A 22,406-nucleotide genomic window follows, 5' to 3' on the forward strand; every position below is an offset into this window, starting at 1 on the left:
GTGAGTACTGTGGTCGGGGGTGGTGAAGGAGTGTGAGTATGTGTATGCATGTGTGTAATATCACTGTGCTCACAGATGCAGGGGCCTATCCAAACATACAGTGACCTCCGTAAGGCCAGTCATACTCATTATATTACAAATATACAAATATATTAAACTACTCTATTAAACAACATAGAGTCATTGTATATTGCACAATTTATCAATATTTAGGGGAAATGTGGTGTTTTCATTTAGTTTGTTCATAACATGCTGTGTCGATACTCTGAGTATCAAAGTTATGAATGTTAATAACAACAGGCAGTGTGTGTGTGTGTGTGTGTGTGTGTGTGTGTGTGTGTGTGTGTGTGTACATATGTACATGTTCAGGAGAATGAAATTAGTGCCATGCAGAAGCTGCATGTAGTCATGAAATGTTCTATTTCATAATGAATTTTTCTATAAACTCATGACATAATTTATTAAACATTATGAATCACAGTGTGTTAATATTTTGGGGTAAATTATTCAAAGCATTATAAATATATATAAAAATATATATCACATTTATATATTTATGACATTCAATAATCAAAATCTTATTAATATTATTATTTTTAATTTGTTACTATGATTTTCAGAGTAATTGCCAGCTTTTTTGACAAAGGACAACCATTTGCTAAGATATTCACAGGTTTTTTCGAACTAGATGATTTGCATTTTTGGCAAAATGCATGGTTGAACAAAAAATTACATAATGGTGGTGCTTTCCATAAGAAAGAAATGGCTCAATATAAAAGAAGCTATGTACATTTTCTGTTAAGTGAGATTGTTTAGGCTACTTGTGGTAACTTTTAACATGAGCAAAATGGAGCAGTTGCAACAGAAACAACTTATTAAGATATTTTCTACAATGTTGTTAAAGTAACCTTATATTTAAACAATATTGAAATTCAATCGGTTTATTTAAATTAGTGCTCATTAACTGATTGATTGAACTGCATCGTAAAACGACTCTTTTTAACTGTACTTGATCTCCACCTAGTGGTACAAAGTGGTACACAGTCACAATGCAGTAAAACCACACCGTCATCTCTAAACTGTACGAGTTACTGCTTTATTTTAAACATGCAACCACTCGATCAAAAACAATTAGTGTCACGCTGTGCCTTAATCTATGAGCCCCATAGCCCCTATGCTGTTTCAGATATAACGGGACTGCATGTTTTGCTTTCTGATTGGTTTTACTGAGATAATAACTTTTACTATGCCCAGTTAAGGCAACCTGTCGCTGGACACCGCAACACTGATTCTACAAAGTACGACATTTAGCAGCTGCAGCCGTGTAGTTGTCCGACTGTATCCAGCGATTGCGTTTGTAAACAGGAAGTCTCTGGCGAATTCTGTGAATCAAAAGTGAAAGTGCATTAAAAGCAAAACAACTCAGAAGAGAAGAGAAATGGCGGAGGCAGACATTTCCATGAACATGGAGCATGTCTGCTGTGCGATCTGTTTGGACATGCTTCATGACCCTGTTACTATCCCCTGTGGACATAGTTATTGCGTCAACTGCATCACACATTTTTGGGATCAGGATGATCGACGGAGATCGTGTTGTCCGCAGTGCAGGCGCAGTTTCGACGTAAGGCCCGAGCTCAATCGAAACACTATTCTTGCTGGGCTGGTGGAGAAACTTTGGAAAAGTGGAAATTGTCCGCCGAAAAGTCCCCCCCCGTCCGACAGCGTTGGGTGCGACGCGTGCAGGGGCAACATACTGCCGGCTGTCAAATCTTGCTTGGTGTGTCTGGCCTCGTATTGTGAGCTTCACGTTCAGCCCCACTTTGAATCCCCTGCTTTTAAGAAGCACAAACTGGTTGCGCCCTGCAAGAGACTGCAGGAGAAGATATGCTCTGTTCATGACCGACTCTATGAATTTTACTGCCGTACCGACCAGGCTTGTGTTTGCTATTTGTGTACAATGGGAGAACACGAAGGCCATGATATTTTGACGGCTGAGAATGCACGAGCTGAAAAGGGGGTAAGCGGTGGCTGTTGAATGTTCTGTAATGCTTCATGCAACTCTAGGAAACAGACAATGCAAGCTGCACATGTACAGGTAAATGTGGACTGCACATTTTAAATAAAGTGTTGTCCACAATTAAAGCCATTCTAATTTTGCTTAGGAAAGGGAATAGGTTGACACACTGTTTATACTGATGTATGTATGTAAGTCATTCTGGATAAGAACCACATACCTAATTCCGTAAATGGACCCTTGCAATGAAAAACCATACATACATGTCCATTTACTGTTGCTTTTTTCCACATTCTACAAAATAAAAACAATCATATAAAGCATTATTGCAAGTTTTAATTTTAACGCCCACATGAAGTAAAGCAAGTTTAGATAAAGCATATTTAGCATTTTAATGTCATTTTTAATGAAAAACAAAATCAAAAACTAAAAGAACTGATTGCACAAAAAGGCGAAATTTCTGACATATGGTTTTTATTACAAGCGCTCAAATGAAAAGCCTGTTTATTTATTTATCATCAGTGCTTTGATGTTTTTTTCTGTTTAATCAAGGAAGAGCTCAGAAGTCTGGGAAGGACATTGAACCAGGGGATCCAGCAGAGAGAGAAGGTGAGCCAAGACTTGAAAAAGACAGTAAAGAACATCAAGGTACGTTTGTGTAGATATCTACTGATTCAGCTGTTGGCTTTGCTTACCTTTCTTCAGCTGCTGGCTTTGCTTACCTTTGATCTTGATTCCCGCTTTCATACGGACTGACCATATTTTTAATGCACATAATTTCTGTGTTGCTCCTGCCAGTGCTCTGCACAGGAAGCCTCTGGAGAGGTTGAGCGGACGTCAACCGAGCTTCTCGCCTCAATCAAGAGAAGGCACTCAGAGGTGATGGAGTTTCTCAAAGCACAGGAGAAGACTGAGCTAAGAGGAGCAGAAGGTCTCCTGGAGCGAGTTGAGATGGAGATAGCTGATCTCAGAAAGACAGCTGCAGACCTGGAGAAGACCTTAGAGACTAACGATCACATTGACTTTCTTCAGGTTGGAGTATTTGCATTATTATAAGTAAATTGTTTATGTTGTTATATCAGAAGAACACGTAGATTACACCAGGGTAAACTGATAAATTGTTTATGTATTATTATTTGTGTCATCTTATTTTTTTGTGGTGTATGTGCTCATTGTGTATGTGTGTGTTTTGTCCAGAGGGCAAACATTTGTAATATTGATCTAAGGGAATATTGCTTGTATTTATAAAATTTACATGACAATTATTGTATTTTTAGAGTTACCTCTTTTTGAATCATCCATCTGTCCCTCAAGCGTTTGATGTCCCTATCCCTAATCATAAAGCCACATTTAAGAAGGTCATAAAGTTTGTCTCGAAGCTTCAGAAGATCCTGGAGAACATCTGTGGCACACATATGAGCAACATCTTAGAAACAGGTGAGTCTAATGGTCTGAATTAGATGGTGTACTAGCTTTCTTCCTGCTCTTCTGCTCTAGGTTTGTTGCACAAGCATTGCCAGAAGGTATGATACCAGCCAAGTTTGACTACTTTAAATTAATGTATCACTATTGTTTTAAATGCATGTGAAAATGGATATATTTCAGTACATTTCACAGTGTCATGGTGCTCACCTAGAGCAAGGGCATGTCAGTCTGATGTGTGGGTTAAAATCTGGAAAGGTATATTTGGTGATTTCCTGAAGAAACTACTTAACCAAACAAGCAAAGAGTACTTTCAATCAAGGATTCAGTTAGATACAGTTTATATCTCACTACTTGCAATATGTAGGCTACATCATTTTTGGCTCTGTAAATTATTATTGTAATATGTTAAAATATTTTCAATTAAAAAGGTTTCCAGCACATGTAATCAGACTTTTGGCAGGTAGTGCAGTTCAGTGTTTTTCGGTGCAGTCCTCAGTGCTCATCAGACAGTGCACATTTTTGTACTGTCCCACATCCCAGCATGCTGGACTCAAGCTACCAAGAACACTTAATACCACTGTGCTGGGAGCTTGGTTCAAGCAAAAATATGATCTTGCCCAGATCTGAAATGGGAAACACTGGTGTAGATCTATAGCAGAGAGTCTAAATTAGTCACTTAGGGTCAATTGTACTTTATTTTGCTATCTACTTCAGTATTAATTTATTTTAACTTGTTGTTCTCATTTATTGTTGCAAACAGAAACAAATATACCAGAAACACCACTCAGTGTCATTCCAGGTTAGTGATGGTATGCTAAATTTGGCTGATGTTTTAATTATTTATGACAATATATATTGTATTCTCTTCTCTGCTGTTATGCAAATAATTATTACATATATCTTCTCTTGTAGAACCCAAGACGAGGAAAGATTTTTTGCACTGTACGTTTATATTTATACACACATAAAAACACCATGTATAATGTTATCCAGCATCATGGGGACATTTGCCCCTACAAAGAACTAAATACTTGCCCCTGTATAAACACATGTATGCACACACAGACACACAGACACACACGCACACACGCACACGCGCACACAAACACACAAACATGCATACATACACAGTGTCAATAACCTTCAAGAGAATAGTGCACTTTATCCCTATCTGTTGGGTATTCTCTCATAAAGTCCACTTTTGTATTCTGCAGATTCCTGTTACCTTACATTGGATTCTGCACCTGGCCACCCCAACCTGTGTGTGTGCGAGGGCGGCAGGGCTGTGGAATGGGTCGCTGGTGCTTCCTCAGGGAGCGTGTGGCCTCAGATGAATTGCAGGGAAGGTCTGACAGGGCGCTGCTACTGGGAGGCCCAGTGGAGTGGCTCTGGGATTTGCACAGTAGGCCTGACTGAAGGGCGTGAGAGCAGAGGACTGGCTGTAAAGAGTGGCTTTGGAAGAGACACTCTCTCCTGGGGGCTGGACTGCTTCCAGCTATCTTGTGTGTTTCGTCATGGCAATGATAATGTCACCGTGGTGACCCCAAGGGCAGCCAACACAGTAGGAGTCTATCTGGACCACAGGGCAGGGATATTGTCCTTCTACAGCGTCTCAGACAAGATGACCCTGCTACACAGAGCCCATGCCTGCTTCACCCAGCCCCTCTACCCTGGTTTTGGCTTCTGGGCAAATGCATGGCAGATAGGCACAGATTCAGTTTTATTTGGCAGATCTGCCCTTACCTCTGAAAAAGGGCACATGTCTGTTAAACTACTAAACCTGTGATGGCCTTTTTCTTTCAAGATTTAATCAGGATTCTTATTGGTTGGGACATAAAAATATATTTACATGCATACGTGGTTTTAACTAAGCAAATGGCCTGCTAATAAATCCTGTACAGGTATGACATTCATCTAAAAATATTCTAAAATTAATGCATTATCACTATTTATTCTTAAAAGTGATTCAGAATCCTTTTTTTTTTTATCTGTGGATTTTAAATCTGTGATATTACAAAGCGAAATTGCACCCACAGATTGCTTGATAATGAACGATGTTAAGATGATTCTGAGGTCAAATAAATTAATCAAATTTCTGTGTGCGTGTGTATGCGCGATTATGGGATATGTTAACGGTTTACTGTAGTCTATGTTAGTCCGCTTTGCTTTTATTTTAGGATAGTGTAGTGCTACGCTCCTACTTGGAGTGTAATAATTAACCACTGGATGGCAGAATTGGACATTTTTGTTGTTACTAAGCTAAATTGTAATCTGTTTGATTTTTGATGTTAGTTTTGAATGTTATTTTTACGGAGCGTTATATCAATATATTTCCATTGTGAATGTTTAGAATAATAGTATGTTGTAATTGTTAAGCGTTTTGTCAGGTGGTTTTACAGAAGCTGTCAAACAGATACAAAGCAAAAATGTAAGACAGTTGATCTGCATTTAGACACGTAACTTGGGACAAGCGTTATAATTATGAACAGGGATAAGAATGAACAAGAATAACACTGGGTAAAGTTATAAATGTTTTGGTGTGACCTTAATAAGGGTAAAAAAAAATAAAAATAAAAAATAAAGTGTCGCTATGGGAAAGTAAATTCCAGAAAGTTGTCTTCCAACCAAATAACATTTTTGTCTCCCGAGGGTTTTCTCAGAAAACTACTTGTCCCATCAGGCATCTGTGATGCACGTGAGAACGGACTTTTTTAGCGTGAGATTTGATTGGTTGTTAAGCTTGTCAGTTCAAGCAGAACCGTGCAGCTAAGTTAGCTAACCTGCATAGGTCTGAATTTAACAAGCAAGGACATCTTCGACAAGTTTACTAGCCGGCTAGCTAAAAGCTGGCCTTTGGAAAGTAAGTACATTTAAATTAATTTTGCTGCCACTATGAGAAGTTAACTCAATTTGTTTGACTCAAGCAATTGGTGAATCTTTCGAAGAGTTTGTCATTTTCAACCACAAATGTAACGTACGCCGAGTGATACGGCCAGTTGGACTAACTAGCTAGCATAGATAAACAGCCAGCTATGTGTACCGCCCAACTGGCATGCTCACATTTTATACCAACTCGAAGATTACAGTGTCTACTTTTGAGTGTGCACGTCAATGTTTGACTTTACAGTAATGAATACTACTGTGGTTGCGGTCTTTTTCAAGCAGGTGTGCATTGTGGTAACTGAGCTTTAACGTTCCCTGATTGCTTCATTGATTGACATTGAATTTTTTATTATTTTTTTTTTGCCAGGCACTGATCATGGCCGTGGACTGGGTTGGATATGGATATGCAGCCCTCGTGGCGTCTGGAGGAGTGATGGGTTATGTCAAAGCAGGTAAGCTGTGTCTTAAAGAACTTTAATCAGTCCTATAATACCACATTATAGCCGCTGATGAAGGAATTGACAGAGTGATTGTAGGAACGTGTTAATTGTAGTCATCTCTGGATTGATTTTCAGTAAATGTACTTTGAGTTGTATTGGTCACCATGTGGAACCTCTACCTGCAGGCAGTGTCCCTTCTCTGGCAGCTGGGCTACTGTTTGGAGGTCTGGCAGGTTTTGGTGCCTACCAAGTGTCACAAGACCCCCAAAATATTTGGGTGTCTTTAGGTTGGTGCTTTATTTTTGTTTTAATGAATGCTTTTTCATATAAAAGCATTACTACTTAATCATTTTAAGAGACACTGTGTTTCTGAATAGGCAGATGTATAACTTTATAAATGTGACAAAAGACAAAAAAAAAACAACTCAAAATTCCAACACTTGGAATACTGAATTAGCAGAGAACTTCATCAGATAGTCAGGGAAGTGGCAAGCAGAAGAGGCCAGGTCTGCACCCACTCTATGTATTGTTTTACAGACAGAATTTATTAGGGACATTCATTTCCTGTGTCTTATTAATTTGTGTGCGTTTTGTAGTTACATCAGGAACCCTCGGTGCCATCATGGGAAAGAGATTTTACAGCTCTCGGAAGATCATGCCTGCGGGTGTAGTAGCTGGAGCAAGGTACCTTCTGATCATACTTCATAGACTTGAGGTTCCTCCAGATGGATCCAAGAACCTCTGCACTAAACCATACAATGCATATTTGCTCTTTTAGAGGGTTTTATTGCTTATTATAAATGTGTAGTAACAGACAAGGAAAACTGACAATTTCTCAATCCTTGATAACACTGCTACATTATTATATAGGAAGTGTAAATGCTATATCCTGACTCATTCATCCTTTTTTTTTTTTTTTTTAACTCCCAGCATTCTGATGTTGGCAAAGCTTGGTATTGGAGTTCTACAGAAACCTCAAGATGCATGATAAACTGCCCCCCCCCAACCCTGAACCAAATCACTGATTTTACACACACACACATTTTGTATAAAAGTTAATAAATAAATATGAATTCTAAGTACAATATATTATATTTTGTTTACCATTATTTCCATTTTACAGTCTCAAATTGTACATTTCACCATACTTACAAAAATGTGCTTAAAAGTCTTAGAAAAATGTAAGTATTTATTGATTACAACTACAAACTGCCCAGACTTGTTATCTGCATATTTAGTTAAGACAAATCTAGACACCAATAGTATTGTTACAATTTAGATAATTAGAAAAAAGAGATAACAGGCTATTGTGTGAGTAAAAACACTCCTATAGAAAACCATCTACTGGACGTATGGACGTGCGTTAAGTGGCATAGTGAATGTATCATGTCTTAATTGATGTTCTGCTATTATAATCTGTTCTGACCTTTGAATGAAAATTTAGTCATGAGTGCTCCCAGTTTTTAAGTCCCCCCATTGTTATTAATAGGTTGGCTATTCGTTGTTTCTAATGAGCAACTCCATTCTGAAAGTTTTCGCCCATAATGTCAAAAAAGCAGAAGCATATTTTATGAATGTGTTGTACAAAAAAAGTATATTTTCTATAAAATCAGGTCACATACCAAAAAAAGCAAAAGATAAATACAAAATGTTGAACACATAGATATCTAAACACCATTGTTTAAAATTTTAATTTTAGGACCTAACATTACATTTTTAAAAATCCCATGGCTATAAGCTCTACCATCAGAACACAGTGCGCTTCAGGACATAAAATTAATGCTGCTAATCTGAATGTAGCTAATCTTTCATGAAGATGGAGTCAGTGAAGTTAGCAACAGCTAAGGCTCTAAAGACTTTAGCCTATTGTATAATTAAAGCACATTTTAATAATAAAAATGTAGGACTGACAACTAGATATATCCAGGTTACAGCATTCCCCCTATGTTCCACTAAGAAACTTATACGATGAATTAACAGCAGCTTCACAACAGCATCAGATTTTACTCAGTAGCCAGTAGCATGAGTAGCACTGGAACAAGACCCAGCCTCAGTCTATAACGGCACGATCCGAATGGCACCGGCTTATCTACAGATGTGCTACCGATGGCTTCCGTATTTTGCTGCCCAGTCCACTCGGCCGTGGACAGGTTGGACCGGAGCCACTCGAGAGTGGAGGCCAGCAGAATTTTTCTCCAAGGCTGAGTAAGTTGGTCCTTTAACCTGGGATCGCTCTGTGCGCTTTTTCCAACCATCGAAACCTGAAGAGTAGATTTAGTTATGTTAAGGAACACAGGCCTTAGGATTTTGTTTCAGGAGAGACAGTTGCAGGTCAGAACTGGTTGGCTTTTGCCATCTTTGAGAATAGCAAGTCCTCATGTTTTACCTTCAGAGCTCTCATTCAATGAAGTAGCAGCAGCTTTTGACTTTGAAGCTTTTGCTTTGCCAGTTTTACAATCAGTAGTGGCAGAAAGATCAACTAAGAGGCAGAATAATGAAGAAAGTGAAGAATGGGAGAGAAAGAAACAGCAAAGACTAAGGCACAGCACAATCTCAGAAGTTCAAAGTGATCCAACCATACCAGTCCTTTGTTCCATTCTAGCTCCTCATACCCCTGAACCAGCTAATAAAGAGCTCCTGATTACCTGGCTAGAATGTACTGAAACATGGCACACAGGCTGAGAACGTCTGATTTAACTGTTGACACTTTTGTCCAAAGTTCCTACATTAGTCAACTACGGGTACAATCCCCTTTGACCAACTTTGTGTTAAGCACCTTGCTCAAGGGCAGTGCCAAAAACTATGGAATCCATTACCTCTTGATTTCCTTGCCAAGTTCTTAGACTGCAAAACTCCCATCATTATTTATTGTTTTAATGAAGTTGCATAACTTATTGATTAAAATGCTTAAAAACAAGAATAGGCCTACAGCGTTTGTATTCAAAGAAAAACCGAAGCCACTGAACCTTAACAAATTGCAGGTAGTTAAGTTGGGATGAGTTTGATTTGAATCTCAGCCTTGGCAAGAAAGGTTACAGGAGAGAGTAATGAATAATCATCAAGACTGAAGTGAAATCATGAGTTAACATCCCGATAAGTTAATGAGGTTGATGATTAAGCCCTAGTACATACGGGGGTGGTGGTGTCCAACTGGTTGAAGTTGAATCCTCTGGCCAACTGACCCAACTTCCTTCTTCTGGAAAGATGGGCTATAACCCCCAGACAGATTGTATTTGGTGCTTATGAAATTTCCTAAAAGCCGGAGACATTTTAAAATGTAAGTGTGAGTACTTTTTAAGGAAGATAATAAATGTGGCTCCAAAAATATGATTTTATCAATATCCAAGTCATGATAAATAAAAACAAACAGCAGTACTATCCAATCACATTTTAGGACCTATTCATTCAGAAATTCAGATTATCCAAAGGGTTTAAACACTTTCTCATACCTATAAATGACGTGTAATTTTGTTAAGTGTCAAAAGTTATTTAAGTCCTGCTTTTTGGTCACAGTTTGTTCTACTGATTATTCTCTTTTCTCTCGTAAGATGTGCTTTTAGCTGAACTGGGGCAGTAAGGATCTGGTTATTATTATTATTATTATTATTCTGGGGATAAGGAGTGGCAAGGATGCAGGCAAGGGGAAATAGTGGAAATATTAGAGCAGTAGGAACAGAAAAGCAAAGTGCCACTTTCCACACAAAGGAATGTGAATACAGTAAAGAAATTCTGAGGTGCAGGAAAAGGGACGTGTGAATCTATTATTAGACTGATTCAAAATTAATGCCTTGTGTCTGGGCTTCGATGCCTCTCCTGATAATGAGCTGGCTGAACATGTGATACTGAACTAGCAGCCTCTGAATAAGGAGAGAATCTCCAATAGGATTTTATAGTGCGTGTCGCTCACATAGGGCATCAATAATAGAAAACCTGATTACTACAGTGGTCGACCACTTAGGAGCATTTAGAACAGCACGATATGCTTGGAGAAGCAATGAAAATGAGCAGTGGGTCAGGAAAGCCAGCTCATTACTACCTGAACTGCCTTGGTGTTCTGATAGCTGCTGGCTAACCTGCAACATGTAAACCTACCTGGATTGACTCTGGAAACCGGTGCTCCTCCAATAGGAGCGAGTGGTTTGTACAGTGGGTTTGACTTGTTGTCTCTCTGGGACTCCTTGTCCCCAGCTGATGGTGTGCTCTTACTTATCAAGCCTGAAATTGATGAGTGTATTAATTGCAGCTGGCTGATCAACCTGGTCATGTAACATTTAGCAGTAAGACATGCAACACAGTAAACAGGGTATAAAGAACACCCAGCCAATCCCTCCAGACATCAAAAATAACTCAATTTTAACTAAACAAAATACAATGCAGTCAACAGAGAGCCCTAATATAGTAATATTATACTGCTTGAACCCAGGTCACACTGCTCTGTTTATGAGAGTCCTTTACAATCCCCAGTTAAATAACATTTAATGCTCTCTGTGTTGGACATATCGAGGACTTGCCTGGGAGGTATCTGGACTGGCGAAGGTAATGCTGTCTAGCCGAGGAGATGCTTTGGAGGTTGGAGTCTGGTTGGTTCATTCTGATGCTGCTAGGTAATTTTGTCACAGTGCTAAAAGTGTAAAGAGGTTTATGTTCCTTTGGCCTAAATAAGAGAGTAATTTAAAAGAAAAAATTCAGATTTGTGTGTAAAATATACAAAATATGAAGAGCAGTGAGATTTTGTCTATAAATAAATAATTAATCAAGAGCACACTCTTACAGATAAGTGATCTCCCTATTGTCCTCATCTGTAGCCATGCTTGGTTTTTTGGAATCAGACACAGTATCTGAGCGATCTGATTCACAGCTATCAGACATCTTGGTCTGTCCCCAGCGTCTCCTCCCACTCTTCAGCCCCATCAGGGTGTTCTCATTCCCTACTGACTTCTTCAGGAGTGCAGCCACATATTCAGCACTGGGTTAGCTTGCACACTCAAGCATAATTTGTAAATGTGATGGTTACAATAAGCCTTCTATTTTACTGAATGTTTCTGATCAGTTTATAAGAAACACTGTAGGGCAAATTGGACAAATTGTGTGAGCATCTACAGCCTAGCTGGTATTCGGGAGCATGGATCTTTCACCTTTTGGGTAATGAGTGGGAGAGGCTCAGCTTGGCGGTCTGCCTGAGAGACAGACTGGGGCAGGGGGATTTGCTGCAGTGGCTGATGGTAGCTCCGGCCCTGGGCCTTGGCCTGAGAGCGCGGGGCTGGCTCTGAGGTTGACTGAAGCTCTGCTTTGGCCTCGCTGTTCTCCACTGGTCTCGCCTGTGGCATGCAGAGGTCTGAGGTCTGCGGCCGTGGTCCGAGCATCTGGCCAACTTGGAAGTAGGGGTACCTGAGGGCCTGAAACATTAAAATACAGACACTGTTTAACTGTTTAAGCTTGTTCATCTTGCTACTGTGTAAGACAAGCCCCTATCAGGAGTTAAGAAAGTTTGAGTCAACTAATAGAGAGCATGGTGAGCATATATGTTGTACATTTAATTAGCTACATTTTCATTATAGCAATAAAAATAAGGTGACTGTGGGGAAGTACAAATTCTATTAAGTGTAAGCTTAAGCTTGCTATTTCCTATAGTTAAATTTAACTAAATGATTTATACATTTTAATAATCACAAAAATATCTGCAGTGAAGTTTGTTAACTGTCCTAAATAGTAATAGTAAATAGTAATAAGTAACTACAAATTTCAACTTGGTCCTGATGTATTAATTAATCATGCAACTTCCTAAAAGGACACACTCTTTTCTTTCTGTCAGTTGTTTGGAGCATTCACAAAGCACACAGAAGCACTGAGTGTCTTCAGAGGGTGGGCTTTGGAGAAATGTCTACATGGCATTGAATTAGAGGGAGTTTTTTGATGACCAAGTTTGATGCAAGTTAAGAAAATCTATTGATCACAGCATTGATTACAACAGCTTCAGATTTAAACAATGAATATATCTCACTATTTGTGACTGGATAGTAAACATCACTGTCTCATTGGGACATAACTCAGTGCTGAGAGTCAAGTAACCTGGACAGCAGTGGGCCTCTTCTTTGGGTCCCACTGGAGGAGGTCCTTCATTAGCACCAGAGCTTCATTGCTGGCATTGGGGATAAGGGTCTTTAGGGGTGTGGGCACACACTGAGGGAAACGGAAGTTCATCGCTGCAGCCAGCTGATAGCCCTCTGGCCAGTCCATCTGTAGGTCCGGATAACCATACAATAAAGGAAAAATAGGATTTAGAATTTGCTACTGCAGAGACAGGTATATACCACAATACCACTGCATGGAAAATGGAAAAAAATAAAATAAAAATCAACATGACACAAATCGTTTACAACTGAATTTATTACATTTCTCAAAAGTTTTAAAAGGTTTGCAATTTATCTAAGGTTTTTAACATTCTCTTGAGGAGCTGACTACCAGATTACTGAAATAATTCTTCATATTTTAAATATTCGCTAATAAATAGAGTTTAAGTTTATAACAGTTGATGCTGTTATTGATTTACTTCAAAAACATTTCCTGAAAGCCAGACTTCTTTTTTGTCCTGTCTCATTAGCTTCTGCTGATGTACCTTCCTGACAGTCCCGAGGACCTGACAGATTTTGAAGATCTCATCAACTTCGCTGTTGCCAGGGAAAAGAGGTCGCAAGGTGTAGAGCTCCGCCATAATACAGCCCACTGCCCACATGTCTATGGGTGAGCTGTAAACAGATGACCTCAGAAGCACTTCAGGTGCTCGATACCTGCACATACACACCCACACCATGAAAAAGTGCTACATGTCAACGCTGTGTCTGAGAGACACTCTAAAGTCAAATTAAACAAGGTTGCTCAGTTGGACTGGTAAGATGAGCCCAGAAGTTATAGGTGAACCATTAGCCTCAAATAAAAAAAAAAATCCCAGGAGTTGAACTGAAATATTTTTTTCCAGCAGTATCCCCTGAATTAATAAATAATATTTATCACTAATTCACCTATACCATTTTGCCACATTTCTGTCCACTTGAGAAGAAAACAAACATTCTCACCATCGTGTCGAGACATAATCTGTGTAGGGAGGACGAGAGCGGATCTCTCTGGCCAGGCCAAAGTCAGCGATTTTCACCAGCTCGGGACCCATGCACAGCAGATTCTCTGGTTTCATATCCCGATGAAAAAACCCTACGGTAGCAGAGCAATTCATGCAAGTAGTCATGATAAACTCTAGCATAACACTAAATGGTTGCACTCCAAACACAGAATTACAGAGAAAAAACACCAATCTGTGCAGTGTAGGGAGGAGGGCCTCCATGACTGGAGTTGGAAGACACTGATGTGATAAGTTGGGACTATATTCAACATTTATCCATACACCAGCCATGTGAATTGCATTACAATCCATACACCAGCCATGTGAATTGCATTACAATCAGAGCAAACACAAACTAGGTAAAACAACAAATTATAGTGAAAGCCACAATGCAGAGCTCTATGGTCAAAGGAAGACATTTGTAAACAGAAGAATTAAAAGTAGCCTGATAATTCCTCCTTGCCCACTGGTTCAAAGCACTCTCGAAATCCAATTTTTCTACAGAAAATGGTCTGTATATTAAGAAACCTGTTCATCAGGGTGCAAACTCCTTTTAACTAGATTTACATTTGTGAACTGTTCAACACATTTAAACTGCTATCAGGCAGGGTTATTCCTTTGTTAAATGGGCTTTACATAAATACATATTTGCCAAATATTTGCTAATATTTCATAACAGTCCTCAAAGTGCTTTGAACTAGTAGTGAGAGTTGCACTTTGGCTCTCTAAAAAAGGAAAGAAAAGGAAAGAATAATCAAGGAAGCTCTTACCATGTTTGTGCACAAAAGCCAAACCAGAAAGCACTTGAAACATGATGTTCCTTATTTCATTTTCAGTGAACATCTTATTTTCCCTGATGAAAGAGCATTTCATGCACAAAGGAGAGAATAAAAGAGAAAGAGAAAGCAAAAATAAGGAAAGAGAGAGGATCCCAAAACTATTTCACACTTAGATTGTGCGAGACAGTCTGTGGTGCTGCAAATGTGGGTTTATCTGAGTATAATGGGTTAATAGATCCAGTGAAGATTTAGCTGTGTCTCTTTGACACCCCTGATGCATCGCACATTCTGTCAATAAAAAGATGAAGAGAACAGCAGTCTTTGTGGGAGGATGCTAAACACATGACTGCAGACACAATCAGCAGAAGCTCATGCTCAGCCTGCACTCAGCTGTTCCAATGTTTTAAACGTAAATATCACAGCTCTAAGTAACCTACCATGCTTATGAATAAATGACAGCCCCTGCAATATCTGAAAGGTTATGTTCCTGATGACTGATTCTGGGAACAACTTGTTTCTGGAGACAAGAGAATCAACACAACTTCAAATTATTCACTTTAGGATAATTTATACTGAGTCTCAAAACACACTATGTAGCCACAATTTTACATTAAAATTCCTGAGGGCCATTTAAAATCCAGGCTATACTCCAAAAAGTAATATTATGTGGATTTTCCACATAAAAACCCCATGATCAGATAAATATACATAGGTGGATTGTCAGTTTATTGGTCAGATGGGGCTACAAGGAAGTGATGGCTAATGTCAGTCTTTATAGTGGGCAATTGTCAAATATGTACAGTTCTGATGTAGCCACCTCATACCTGTCTTTCATCAACTGGTACAGGTTCTCTTTCATGTACTCAAAGACAAAGTATAAATGGTCGTTTTCTCTGATGACTTCCTTCAGTTTCACCACATTGGCGTGGTTCAGTTTCTTTAATGACTGAAAACACATATACAGATATTCATTTGAAAAGGTTTACAGATTCATAAAGGATATGTGATGACTTCAAAGAGCAATGTAGCAAATAAAAATTGGAACTTCATAACCCATCCCAATCAAGTCGGCTCATTTCAGAATTTGAGATGGAAATTGCAGTTCATACCTTCACCTCTCTCAGGTTCATACACTCCTCCCAGGAGTAGAACTTCCTCTTCATTCTGGGAGACATACAGAGGATTCAAGGAGTTCAAACAATAGCTGAGTTCAATCTACATGGTTTTATTAGCAACAACTGACCACATTCTATTGCATGAAAACCATTCATCAAAACATAGCCGACACTCATCTGGAGTGTCAGAGATAGGTCAAGACACTCAAAGCGCACTGTAACAAACAACTGTGATTTGCTAAAGGGCACATTTGCAACCCGATAGGTTATCACTTGGTATCCTTTCAAAACTAATAACAATCACTAGGTTTGTTTGTCAAGATTGTTTTGGTCAATTTGACAGCCTAAGCCAATATTAGTCACATTTTCCAACAGGTAGCAGGGATCTGAAACCAATCTAATTATTTATGGGAGCATTCAATGGGTATGGCTAATTACCCCTTTAACCAGTGGGATCACTGAGTGTGCAATTTGCTTCCTTATCTCTGCAGATCATTTGCTCTACCACTTACTCACAAACAGAACTGAACAAAATATGAAATTTAATGAAAACCATACACAAAAAAAAGAAAATTACACTGCTCTAATTGTTTTAATGTGATTGCCAATCTTCAGGTTCTAGAGGGGTTAAAATAAAAACAAAAGGAACCAACAAAAATTAAAATTCTAAATACAACTGACAATCCCCCAAATATGCATTGACAACATAAAAAACTGGAAGCAACAGAGCAGTCTAGGCTTATCTAGTTCCACTAGCAGCACTAATGCAATGGCCCCTGCTTCATTATAAGACAGCGTTGCTATGTACAGTAAGAAGCTGGGCTAACAGTTTGTGTGCAAAGCGGCATGTGTAAGCCTACCCAGGGACCTGAACTACCTAGCGACTACATGGAGAATTATAGAGAATTACGTAATGTACAAAACATACGTTAACGTGCATAATCCGAGGCATGCCATGCCAATATTACATATTTGTTGACAGAGTACCGAGGCAACACAATGCCAATGCACTTTCACTCCTTTCACCGTCACTGGAGTATCACTTTGCATGGAAACGGTCTTTTCCTGGAGGGCTACAGCGTCTCAGTGTCATTCATAATTCAGCTTACTCACCCCTGCTGAAAGAACAGACTGTAAGCTGGAACAGGCCAGCTGGTGCTCAGGAGACATGTATGCAAACTGGGTTTGTTACGGTCCACTTAGGGCTAAAGAATGGGACCAGGCTGCAGAATTGACAGCGATGTGACAAAGAGTGTGGCTGACATGCTTGTTGGTCAGGGGACTGTTTATATAAAGAATGAATGCCCACTGTACTATGGCCCTAACACACTTTCCAAGATATCAATTCATACAAATCAGGCAACAAAATGATTAGATAAATGAGAACTTCTAACATACTGTGTCATACTGAATACTGTCATACTTGTAGGTAGGCTACCACATTATATAGGCTATATACAGCTGATGAAGAAACACTGTCTAAAAAACAGTTTCTCTGCTAACCTTGTGTACTACACTGCCATTATTATTAACTCTACATCTTTGTGTTATATTTATATTTCATGATTTAAACATCTTCTGTATCTAACATAAACTACTTTACTTCCAAGAACTTCTGAAGTACTTTGATTGCCCAGCAAGGTCCTGTTTACATATATATTTATGATGTTTAGCTGACGTTTTTATCCAAAGCAACTTACAATTATGACAGAATACAACTTGAGCAATTGAGGGTTTCGGGCCTTGTTCAGGGGCCCAACAGTGGCAACTTGGCAGTGGTGGGGCTTGAACTGGCAGCAACTTGAGTTCCTTAACCACTGAGCTACCACTGCCCCATGGGGTTTTACATGGAGTTACCACGCATCACAAACTTTTTGTTCATTTCCTAGTTTTACACACCTACCTCAACCTATAATGTCTTCAATAATTACTTGAGGATATAACCAGCTGTGTTAGAGCAGATATAAAAGCCCACAAAATGTGTATAGAATGGGGTGCCCAGCAAGTGGTCTGTGGATCACTGCCTGTCATCATCCTCCATACCTCTTGATGGCCACCAGCTCACCAGACTTATTGCTTTTCCCCATGAGCACGCTACCGTAGGTCCCATCGCCCAGCTGCTTCAGGGTTGTATAGCGGTTCATCCTCGCCCTGTGATGTCATGCAGCTCTGCCGCTGCTCTCCGGAACCACCAGCACAGCTAGCGTCCTGTCCCGCCAGTTCCAGCAATGCGGCTCACTCGTACCCAGTTGTCATAGCCCGCCCCGGGACACTTGAAAGATGTACCAGGCCATCCCTCAGTTCACTCTAAGACTAGCAAGAGGAAAAACTCAATCTCAATCACCTCTGTAAACTTGTTACTCCCCACTGACTGAGCCTTGGACTATAGTAATTGGTTAGAAAGAGGTTTAGAAGGAATTAGAATGCATGAAGGGCAAATGGCATTAGCAGGCTTCTCAAGGTCGATGAATAAGCCTTGTGAGTCATCACATAGAAACAGAGGTAAACAGTGTGGAGATAATTCCATGTTAAAAAGGTAGCTAGCAACCACACCATCTTCCATGTAAAGCTTGCATGCAGTATCTTATAAACTTTCTAGCATAGCTAAGATAAAGTTAATACATTTGGAGAACTTTAAATGTGATCAAGGATGCAACACACTGGCGCACATAAATTAAGACACATGTATTAATAAAGAGTTTTGTATGGCTATGTATATTGGCAAATTGGTATTGCAAACGTCAGGTTATACTAAATAATATTACAGGTTAACTTTTGCGGTTATTTGAAGGTGTTTAATTAAGATATAAAGACGAAGTAGCAAGCTAAACTATCATAACAATAACGTACTAATCGCATTAGGATTGTTTGTGAAAGCTTGTTAAAGCAGTGACAGTTAGCTAACCTAGCTAAAGCTAGCTAAGTAGCAAGCTAGTTAGTTCAGCCGTTAAAAGTATTGTTTAACTGACCTGTTCTTCGCCCTTTGCATTTTAGAAACTTACCAATTTGTATAACACTCTGCCCTTTTCCGTTGTCTGTGACTGACGATAGTACAGCTATTTGAAAGATAGGTGAAGTTGAATTCCCTGCTCTGTCCCGATAAGGCGTGTACCATCCTCTCCTTGACAACGAGGACTCTAACGCAGTGCAACAAATGCCCCGCTTCAAATGGAGACAAAGGGGGTTGTGGGATTTGTTGTCAGAGAACATGATCTCCGGGGCAAGGGTGGATCTGGAAATGTTAAAAGGACATGCATTAATACTTAACTAGGTATCAAGCTAACTTAAATATGGAGCAAGCTAACTTAACGAGGCAAGGAAATTTGTCCCCATGCTTCTAATCAATGCGATGTTCCGACTTTGTAACGGAATAAATCATAACAGCATCAAAAACATCGCTCAGTATATAACCGACAGATGGCAGAATTGCTGCACAAATGGTGTTCAAACTTATTTGGTATTAACGCCACTAGAACCGTAATCTTCGCTGTCAGACCAGTACCTTACAGGTGAAAAATACTCACGCCTCACAACAGAATGATTACCAGTCTATTTTGCAACAGATATGTGATCTTATAGGTTACAACAATAGTAAGCCTAAAGCCAGCATTTAAAAAACTTGCAGATTATATCCTATATTAGTGGTTTAAATATTCCAAAATTGCAACCCATTTCTATTCTACATTTGGTCCGCATTGAACTTTGGTAGGCTGTCGTGTTTATAGACTACTTTCAAGAATATATAGCCCTTTCCACTGTAATAAGCTGCTATAATCACAATTGTTTTATTGCAAGTATTGTGTTAGACTGCTTCTAAGAATAAAAAACTCACAGTAATTATTAACTACAATTACTTGATTTCAGACTTTAACAGCATTTATTATCAATGAAAATTGTCAGTGATACAATTTTCAGGGCTTATTTCTGAATTGTCCTAAGCCCTTTATATAGTCACCAATATGCTACATCAAATCCAAATCCATTCAAAAGCATTCACATAGTTCAGGAGTATCATCAGCTCATTCAAAGTACCTCTTTTGGTTGGCTGGCACTAGATTCATACAGAACTCAGAGCACTTTAATCCACTATAACCAGTCAACAAATACAAATGGATTCTCAGGTCCTCTAGCAGCACTTTTCTATTCACCTCTCTACCCCCCCCCCCCCCCCCCCTCTCTCTACTGTGTGTGTCTGTCTGACTCCTTCAATCATGTCTGTATTGTCACTAGTAAAAAAAAAAGTCACGGGTAAAAGCATAGACCTTAAAGAGGGTGCTCAGGTGCAACCAGACTGAGCCTTCAAAAAGAAAAAAGCACCATTCTTACTATTTCACACACACACACACACACACACACACACACACACACACACACACACACACACACACACACACACACAAACACACACACATACACACACACACACACACTGTTTGTACTTTACTACAATTTTTAATATCTATCTATCTATCTATCTATCTATCTATCTATCTATCTATCTATCTATCTATCTATCTATCTATCTATCTATCTATCTATCTATCTATCTATCTATCTAATATATATATATATATATATATATATATATATATATATATATATATATATATATATATATGTGTGTGTGTGTGTGTGTGTGTGTGTGTGTGTGTGAGTGAAGTAGAACTGTACAAAATTGTGGCAAGGTACAAGTTTCCCCAGAACTTGGATGCTTCAGACAGAGGTCCTTCATCAGCTGTGCAAGCAAAGTGCTTCTGAATTAGTGGTAGTAGGAGCCCTACACTATATATATTTACACACACAACTATGGAGTATATATGCCGTCACCACACACATATATTTACTACTTTCATTGTAAGTGCACTTGGGTGACGGTCACGATCATGGTGTCATGATGTTTTCTTTAAATCATCATATATTCTAATTTCACAGAGGGGAAGTGTGCAAGGGGAAGTGTGCATGTTCGTTGATGTTAAAACATTTAAAAAAAAAAAATTTTAATATGCAAAATATAATCTCCTTCATTTTCCCCTGATACATCATGTTTTGTGTAAATAAATAAATCTGTTGTCATAAGTATTTTTATTAAAAGTAAATAAATATATGAAATGTTGTAAATGTAAATGTATATATTGTTGCTAAAAATACAAAGGTATCCTACTGCTTAGGTATGATGGTTAGATATGCTATTCATAGAAGCCCATATTGGACCACAAATGGAAACTTTAGGACTTTAACATTCTAAGAAAGAAATGTCGTCTGACCTCAATGGGTATAAACTGATGGATGTTAGATTAGTCTACCTTGCTTTCCCCTGGCACCTCTGTGGGTCACCTAAACCAATCATGATATTCAGATAGAGAGATGCAAAACTAGAAAAAAAGGTGCATATTTAATCTGTTTTGACTTGGTGCAAGACCAGTGCATCAGTCGTGGCGAAGTTAAGCGTGATTTGGTTTGCAGTGGAATTCATTAAGCATCAGAATGAAGGGGGAACATCCTGCAGCTGTCTGGATTAGGTTGCATAGGGGTGTTCCTCACTCCCTCACCTCCTTTTTGCATTTCACTATAAAGGGCCACACACACAATCTGACCTGAAGATGACATGCACACACTATATATATATATATATACATTTTTAATTTTTTTCCCCCTAAGGAGACTTTGTCCTGTGGTGCATATATGACTATGAAAATGATACAAATGTAATGCTGTGTAAAACATTTTCAAAAATCGAATGTGAAAAAAAAAATAGTGCAGGCCTTTCCTCCTAGTAGTATAGCAGATAATTTGTTGTCAGAATTGATTTACTAAGTCTAGATTTGAAATTAATATTGCTTTGAAAAGGTTAAAATGTGGCAATGTGGTATGCAGGTCAGATGTCCTATGCTATGTAATCAAATCCATATCAGCTGTGAAAATTTCAGCCCATCGTGGAATATTGTATAAAACAAATCAAGGTGACTATAGAGAGCAGCTGCAAATTCTGCACCTGTGCACATGTTGAGTCAGGGCTGCAGCAGCATGATGGGCTATCTCTCGATAGCCCTCCACACTAACTGACCTGCATGACTTTCAGGCACTGGTGCAGAAACACCTCCAGCAAAGCAAACAGCATTCAGGTTCAGCTCAAAATAAGTCAACATCTTTAAGCTTGGAATGGCTCAGGTTTGTTGCCCAAACAGAACAGTGGGCTGAGTTTGCTGTTTTAAAGTGGACATGACATACAGCATTACTAAGCTTTACTAAGTACTTCATTTATTTCTTTCCATTCAAAACACACACACACACACACACACACACACACACACATTAAATGTTTTACATTTTACATTTTGCAATCATGAGCTGAACCAAAGCTTGTAATCCATATTTTTAATTCATACAGATGAGTTCACATTTTTTCATCCATGCCCATGTATAATGTGAATTAATTTGGATTAAACATGAACCATACGGCTAAGTCATGAACCCTGAAACTTCCCCAGGATCAGCCACCTGTCTCTCCACTGACCCGATACACATGATGCAACAAAGCTCGCAGATTAAAGAAATCACTGGCACAGACATTGTTTAAAAACCCAAGACCATGTCATTTTTTGGTTTTGTTTTGGCAAGCTGAGAAGTCTCTAAGTG

General features: G+C 39.0%; 3 protein-coding genes across 10 annotated transcripts; 2 read left to right on the plus strand and 1 right to left on the minus strand.

Annotated features, from left to right (window-relative positions):
• Positions 1-638: 638 nt before the first annotated feature.
• Positions 639-5,535, plus strand: LOC113579580 (tripartite motif-containing protein 16-like). 2 transcript variants are annotated; one of them, XM_027013630.2, is made up of 7 exons: positions 639-2,017; positions 2,567-2,623; positions 2,813-3,046; positions 3,292-3,451; positions 4,200-4,238; positions 4,352-4,381; positions 4,654-5,535. In XM_027013630.2, the coding sequence occupies exons 1-7, from the start codon at positions 1,439-1,441 to the stop codon at positions 5,223-5,225; spliced, it is 1,671 nt and encodes a 556-aa protein (XP_026869431.2). In that variant the 5' UTR covers positions 639-1,438; the 3' UTR covers positions 5,226-5,535. The 2 variants fall into 2 exon arrangements, with proteins under 2 accessions (XP_026869431.2, XP_026869430.2); XM_027013629.2 differs by having other exon boundaries at positions 642-2,017; positions 2,567-2,662.
• A 652-nt stretch (positions 5,536-6,187) lies between these two features.
• tmem14ca (transmembrane protein 14Ca) lies at positions 6,188-7,820 on the plus strand. Its single transcript, XM_027013619.2, has 5 exons — positions 6,188-6,299; positions 6,690-6,774; positions 6,948-7,049; positions 7,359-7,446; positions 7,693-7,820. The coding sequence occupies exons 2-5, from the start codon at positions 6,699-6,701 to the stop codon at positions 7,748-7,750; spliced, it is 324 nt and encodes a 107-aa protein (XP_026869420.1). The 5' UTR covers positions 6,188-6,299; positions 6,690-6,698; the 3' UTR covers positions 7,751-7,820.
• Positions 7,821-8,337: 517 nt separating this feature from the next.
• Positions 8,338-18,982, minus strand: mak (male germ cell-associated kinase). Of its 7 annotated transcripts, none has more exons than XM_027013632.2 (15): positions 18,773-18,982; positions 17,814-18,083; positions 15,765-15,819; positions 15,480-15,601; positions 14,647-14,729; positions 13,836-13,968; positions 13,379-13,550; positions 12,832-12,999; positions 11,898-12,158; positions 11,534-11,700; positions 11,274-11,416; positions 10,855-10,977; positions 9,895-10,014; positions 9,149-9,241; positions 8,338-9,023 (listed from the first exon to the last, which is right to left on the minus strand). In XM_027013632.2, the coding sequence occupies exons 2-15, from the start codon at positions 17,912-17,914 to the stop codon at positions 8,863-8,865; spliced, it is 1,902 nt and encodes a 633-aa protein (XP_026869433.2). In that variant the 5' UTR covers positions 17,915-18,083; positions 18,773-18,982; the 3' UTR covers positions 8,338-8,862. The 7 variants fall into 7 exon arrangements, with proteins under 7 accessions (XP_026869433.2, XP_026869434.2, XP_026869435.2 ...); XM_027013633.2 differs by lacking the exon at positions 14,647-14,729 and adding an exon at positions 15,093-15,172; XM_027013634.2 differs by lacking the exon at positions 9,149-9,241.
• Positions 18,983-22,406: the final 3,424 nt, after the last annotated feature.

The sequence above is a fragment of the Electrophorus electricus genome, chromosome 5 (genome assembly GCF_013358815.1).
Source record: "Electrophorus electricus isolate fEleEle1 chromosome 5, fEleEle1.pri, whole genome shotgun sequence".
Classification (NCBI taxonomy): Eukaryota; Metazoa; Chordata; class Actinopteri; order Gymnotiformes; family Gymnotidae; genus Electrophorus; species Electrophorus electricus.